We start from the raw sequence: 5,442 nt of genomic DNA on the forward strand, positions 1-5,442 counted from the left end.
GATCATCACAATATATGCAGAAAAAGCTTTTGATTTTGACAAAATTCAAAGTCCATTTATGATAAAAACTCTCCAGAAAGTGAGCATAGAGGAAACATACCTCAACATAATAAAGGCCACAGATAACAAACCCACAGCTAACATCATACTCAGTGGTGAAAAGCTGAAAGCATTTCCTCTAAGATCAGGAATAGGACAACGATGCCTATTCTCACCACTTTTATTCAACATAGTTCTGGAAGTCCTAGCCACAGCAATCAGAGAAGAAAAAGAAATAAAAGGAATCTAAGTGGGAAAGGAAGAAGCAAAACTGTCACTCTTTGCAGATGACATGATACTGTACATAGAAAATCCTAAAGATGCCACCAGAAAACTACTAGAGCTCATCAATAAATTTGGTAAAGTTGCAGGTTACAAAATTAACATACTGAAATTTGTTGCGTTTCTATACACTAACAACGAACTATCAGAAAGAGAAATTAAGGAAACAATCTCATTTACCATTGCATCAAAAAGAACAAAATTATTGTGCATTTTTAAATGGTTGCATAATAATCCAGAATATGAGTGAATAGTATACTTTCTTTTGGCTGTTTTAGGCAGTATGCGTGGAGGTTAGAACAATGGGCCCTGGAAGCAGCAGTCTGGGTTTGAAGGGAAAGTGACTCAATCTCTCTGAGCCTCTACAGAGAGCATGTTGTGAGCATAGAATAAGAAAATGCATGTGAAAACCTTAGTGGAGTAATGTGCAGTAAATTCTTTCTGTTATAACCCACATTACCCTGTGCACAAAGCTTTTCCCCTTATTTAAGATTACTCCTTTAGGATCAATATTCAAAAGTGAGATTACTGGGTCAGTAGATGTGAGCATTTTTAAGAATCTTGATATCTATGCCCAAATTGCTCTCTAAAAGGAACCCATTTACCCTCCCACCAGCAGCATATGAGAGTGTCTTTGTCACCACAACATTCCTAGAAGTGTTGACTTTTTACCATAGTGGAATGTTCTATCTACAGTGGGAGAAGTCATGTTAATAGGCAGTGACTCAGGAATTACTCCCTACATCTTCTGCAGTGACACCTGACACCTGTTCAGTATCAGTTAGCTATTGCCACAGTTAAGCTGCTTAACAAAACATCCCTACATGTCAATGACATACAGTAATAAGTATTTCCTACTGATTAGTTTGCAAATTGGCTTGTGTGTCTCCGTTTCATTCTTCCTGGGACTCTCACCCTCCTCCTGGGACTAACAGGGACATACTCATCACAGGCACCTGAGAGAGGGCACACCTGACCACTCAAACACATATGAAATTTTTGCTTGTGTCATAGCTGCTAATATCTCATTGGCTGAGCCCAAAGTCAAGTGGTGGGAAAGTGGATCTCACTCACAAGGAGACTGTGGCAAGGGTGTGGATGCAGGGAGGATGAAGAACTGGGGCCAGTAGTTCAATTTACCACTCCCTGCTTCCTGTTGTTGTAAGTTAAAAGAAACTTCTTTATTGGATTTAAAAGGATAAAGGATAGATTTCTTTTAAGCTTAATATGTTGATATATTAGTAATATATATAATATATATTAGTTATTTTAGAAGTTTTTCATACGTCAGCAATTCAACACTCTCTTTAGGAGAACCTGTCAGGATACAACTTTTCCTATACAGTTCCTGATCATATATGATCTCTCTTCCATCCCAGGCAGCTCTCCACCTAGCATGATCTGATTTACTGAAAAGGAAATGTGATAATTTAAATGAATTCTTAGATGTACTCCCCACCTTACTTCTGGCCTTGAGTGAGTTCAAAGACAAAATTTATAAACATGTTCATTAGCTTAAAAGAGCAAACCTGGTTTACTAGTCCAATTATTTAGTAAATCAGAACAATTTATTGAAAATCAAAAATTGAGTTTTTACAGAGCATGGCAGTTATAATTGGATGCTTTGTAAAAGATTTGTTCTTGCAGTTGGTCAGTATCATATGAACTTTGAGAATGATTTCACTTCTTTCCCTCCTAGCTGCTCCCATTAACCCTGCAACCAGTTCCCTACCACAGTGAGCTCATTTGAGATTTTAATTCCAGATTGAAATTTAACTTTTTGTTAAACCTAGTGCACCAACTCTAAGTTTTTACTTTACTTCCCCCTCCACTATTTATTGGATTCTATATCTTCCACTTTCTTTGATTCTTTGGGGCAAGCTTTAAATAGTATGAACTGACACATGCTTGAAGATGTCTTTATTTAGCATCCCCACTTGAATGCTAGTTTGGCTGGGTATTAGATTCTAGGTTAAAAATGATTTTTCCTTCAGATTATTAGAGAAATTGCCCTACCATCTTCTAGCATTCAGGGTTGATAATGGAGATGTCTGATGTCAAGCAGATTTTCATTCTATTGGGATAACCTATTTTCTCTCTTTGAAAGCTAGTAGGATTTTCCTTCCACCCTTGGTGTTCCAAAATTTTACCACAATATGTCTAGATTTTTGGAATTCTATTTTACTTTTCATTCACTCTGCTTAGCACTCAATGAACCCTATTAGTCTGAAGATGGATGTCTTTCTTCAGCTGTTGAATTGTCACCCATCATCCCATTATTTCTTTGAGTATTTCTTCACTTCCATTTTACCTGTTCTTTCCTTTTGGTACTCCTGTTACACACATACTGGAATTTCTGGGTCTACTGTTCATATCTCATGACTTTTAACTCATATTTTCTATTTTTTTTATCCTTCAAACTTAGCTTTAGGAGAATTCCTTTGTTTGATCTTCATGTCACTAGTTTCTTCTGAGCTGTGGTATTCTGGTAACACCCTTTTTTTTTTTTTTGGCAGTAAAAATAGTATTTTATTCCACCCCCTCCCCCCTCCCTCCCCCCACAACCCCCAGTACACTTTCCCCCTCTCGTTCCCACAGCAACGTTACAATCAGAAAAAAATAAGTTTCGGGGAGCGGGATTTGGGGGGGGGTACGGGTAAAAACAGTCAAATCACAATAGGAATTTTTCAAAATAGGTTATTCCACTTAGTCATCGTCTTCTCCCTCATCTTCAGGTTCTCGTTTTCGCTTCTGACCCCTTTCTTCTTCACCAAGCTCCTCTTCATCTTCCTCATCGTCTACTTCCCCGTCGTTATAACCCTCCTCATCCTCCTCTTCCTCTCCACTCACATCCTCCTCTTCACCTTCCTCCTCCTCCTCCTCGTCCTCCTCATCTTCCACTACCTGAGCATCTTCATCGTACTCTTCCTCATCCTCATCCTCCTCGTCATCCTCCAGGCCCTCCACGTAGCCCTCGGCGTCCGAGTCGGGGGCCTCCTTGTCGTCCCGATCGTAGCCATCGAGATACGTGAGCTGAGGAAGGAGCTTGAACACGTTTTCTCGGTAGTCGTTCAGGTTGGTCACCTCGCAATTGAAAAGGTCTAAGCTCTTGAGGTTTTCTAACTTTTTCAGTGTCTCTATTGTGCTGAGGTCTTTAATTTTGTTGCCACTTAAATTTAGATGCGTGAGGTTCGGACACTTTTCTGCCAATACTTCCAGGCCCCCTGAGATTCTGTTATCGCTTAGTTCAAGCTTCTTAAGTTTGTTTAACTTTGGTAAGTTTGCGACTGAGGTGAGGCCTACGTTGATTGTACTCAAGAACTCCAGTTCTTCAAATTCATCTGTGAGGCCTTCGATTTTGCCTTCATTTGACCGACAGTTGTCCAGGACAAGCTCTTTCACATCAGAGGGCGTCCTGTTCCGCAGCTCTAAATGAATCCGTTTGTCCATGTCCATCTCTCGCGCTCTCTCTCTGCAGAGGCTCCCGCGCCGGCGGAATTCAATCAATCACCCTATTTTTTTTTTTAAAGGTATAATTCAGTTTGCCTATTTTTCAAAATTTATTTATTTAATTTATTTATTTTTGGCTGCATTGGGTCTTCGTTGCTGTGTGCGGGCTTTCTCTAGTTGCGGAGAGCAGGGGTTACTCTTCGTTGCAGTGCATGGGTTTCTCATGGTGGTGGCTTCTCTTGTTGCAGAGCATGGGCTCTAGGCAAGCAGGCTTCAGTAGTTGTAGCATGCGGGCTTTAGAGTGCAGGCTCAGTAGTTGTGGCCTGTGGGCTTTAGAGTGCAGGCTCAGTAGTTGTGGCGCACGGGGCTTAGTTGCTCTGCGACATGTGGGATCTTCCCGGACCAGGGCTCAAACCCATGTCCCCTGCATTGGCAGGTGGATTCTTTTTTTTTTTAACATCTTTATTGGAGTATAATTGCTCTACAATGGTGTGTTAGTTTCTGTTTTATAACAAAGTGAATCAGCCATACGTATACATATGTCCCCATATCTCCTCCCTCTTGTGTCTCCCTCCCACCCTCCCTATCCCACCCCTCTAGGTGGTCACAAAGCACTGAGCTGATCTCCCTGTGCTATGTGGCTGCTTCCCACTAGCTATCGATTTTACATTTGATAGTGTATATATGTCCATGCCACTCTCTCACTTCGTCCTAGCTTACGCTTCCCCCTCCCTGTGTCCTCAAGTCCATTTTCTACGTCTGCGTCTTTATTCCTGTCCTACCCCTGGGTTCCTCAGAATCTTTTTTTTTTTAGATTCCATATATATGTGTTAGCATACAGTACTTATGTTTCTCTTTCTGACTTCACTCTGTATGACAGACTCTAGGTCCATCCACCTCACTACAAATAACTCAATTTCGTTTCTTTTTATGGCTGAGTAATATTCCATTGTATATATGTGCCACATCTTCTTTATCCATTCATCTGTCAATGGACACTTAGATTGCTTCCATGTCCTGGCTATTGTAAATAGAGCTGCAATGAACATTGTGGTACATGACTCTTTTTGAATTATGATTTTCTCAAGGTATATGCCCAGTAGTGGGATTGCTGGGTCGTATGGTAGTTCTATTTTTAGTTTTCTAAGGAACCTCCATACTGTTCTCCATAGTGGCTGTATCAATTTACTTCCTCACCAACAGTGCAAGAGGGTTCCCTTTTCTCTACACCCTCTCCAGCATTTATTGTTTCTAGATTTTTTGATGAGGGCCATTCTGACTGGTGTGAGGTGATACCTCATTGTAGTTTTGATTTGCATTTCTCTAATGATTAGTGACGTTGAGCATCCTTTTACGTGTTTGTTGGCAATCTGTATATCTTCTTTGGAGAAATGTCTATTTAGGTCTGCCCATTTTTGGATTGGGTTGTTTGTTTTTTTGATATTGAACTGCATGAGCTGCTTGTAAAATTTGGAGATTAATCCTTTGTCAGTTGCTTCACTTGCAAATATTTTCTCCCATTCTGTGGGTTGTCTTTTCGTCTTGTTTATGGTTTCCTTTGCTGTGCAAAAGCTTTTAAGTTTCATTATGTGCCATTTGTTTATTTTTGTTTTTATTTCCATTTCTCTATGAAGTGGGTCAAAAAGGATCGGCAGGAGGATTCTTAACCAC

General features: G+C 40.3%; 1 protein-coding gene across 1 annotated transcript; it reads right to left on the reverse strand.

The window, feature by feature from the left end:
- Positions 1–2,837: 2,837 nt before the first annotated feature.
- Positions 2,838–3,827, reverse strand: LOC118892713 (acidic leucine-rich nuclear phosphoprotein 32 family member A-like). Its single transcript, XM_036847549.1, has one exon. It carries the CDS (start codon positions 3,775–3,777, stop codon positions 3,028–3,030), a length of 750 nt encoding a protein of 249 aa, XP_036703444.1. The 5' UTR covers positions 3,778–3,827; the 3' UTR covers positions 2,838–3,027.
- Between the last annotated feature and the right edge of the window lie 1,615 nt (positions 3,828–5,442).

This window comes from Balaenoptera musculus, chromosome 3 (genome assembly GCF_009873245.2).
Source record: "Balaenoptera musculus isolate JJ_BM4_2016_0621 chromosome 3, mBalMus1.pri.v3, whole genome shotgun sequence".
Taxonomy (NCBI): Eukaryota; Metazoa; Chordata; class Mammalia; order Artiodactyla; family Balaenopteridae; genus Balaenoptera; species Balaenoptera musculus.

Coding starts and splice junctions, on each gene's coding strand:
- LOC118892713 (XM_036847549.1), bottom strand. CDS start 3,777: ATGGACATGGACAAACGGATTCATTTAGAGCTGCGGAACAGGACGCCC.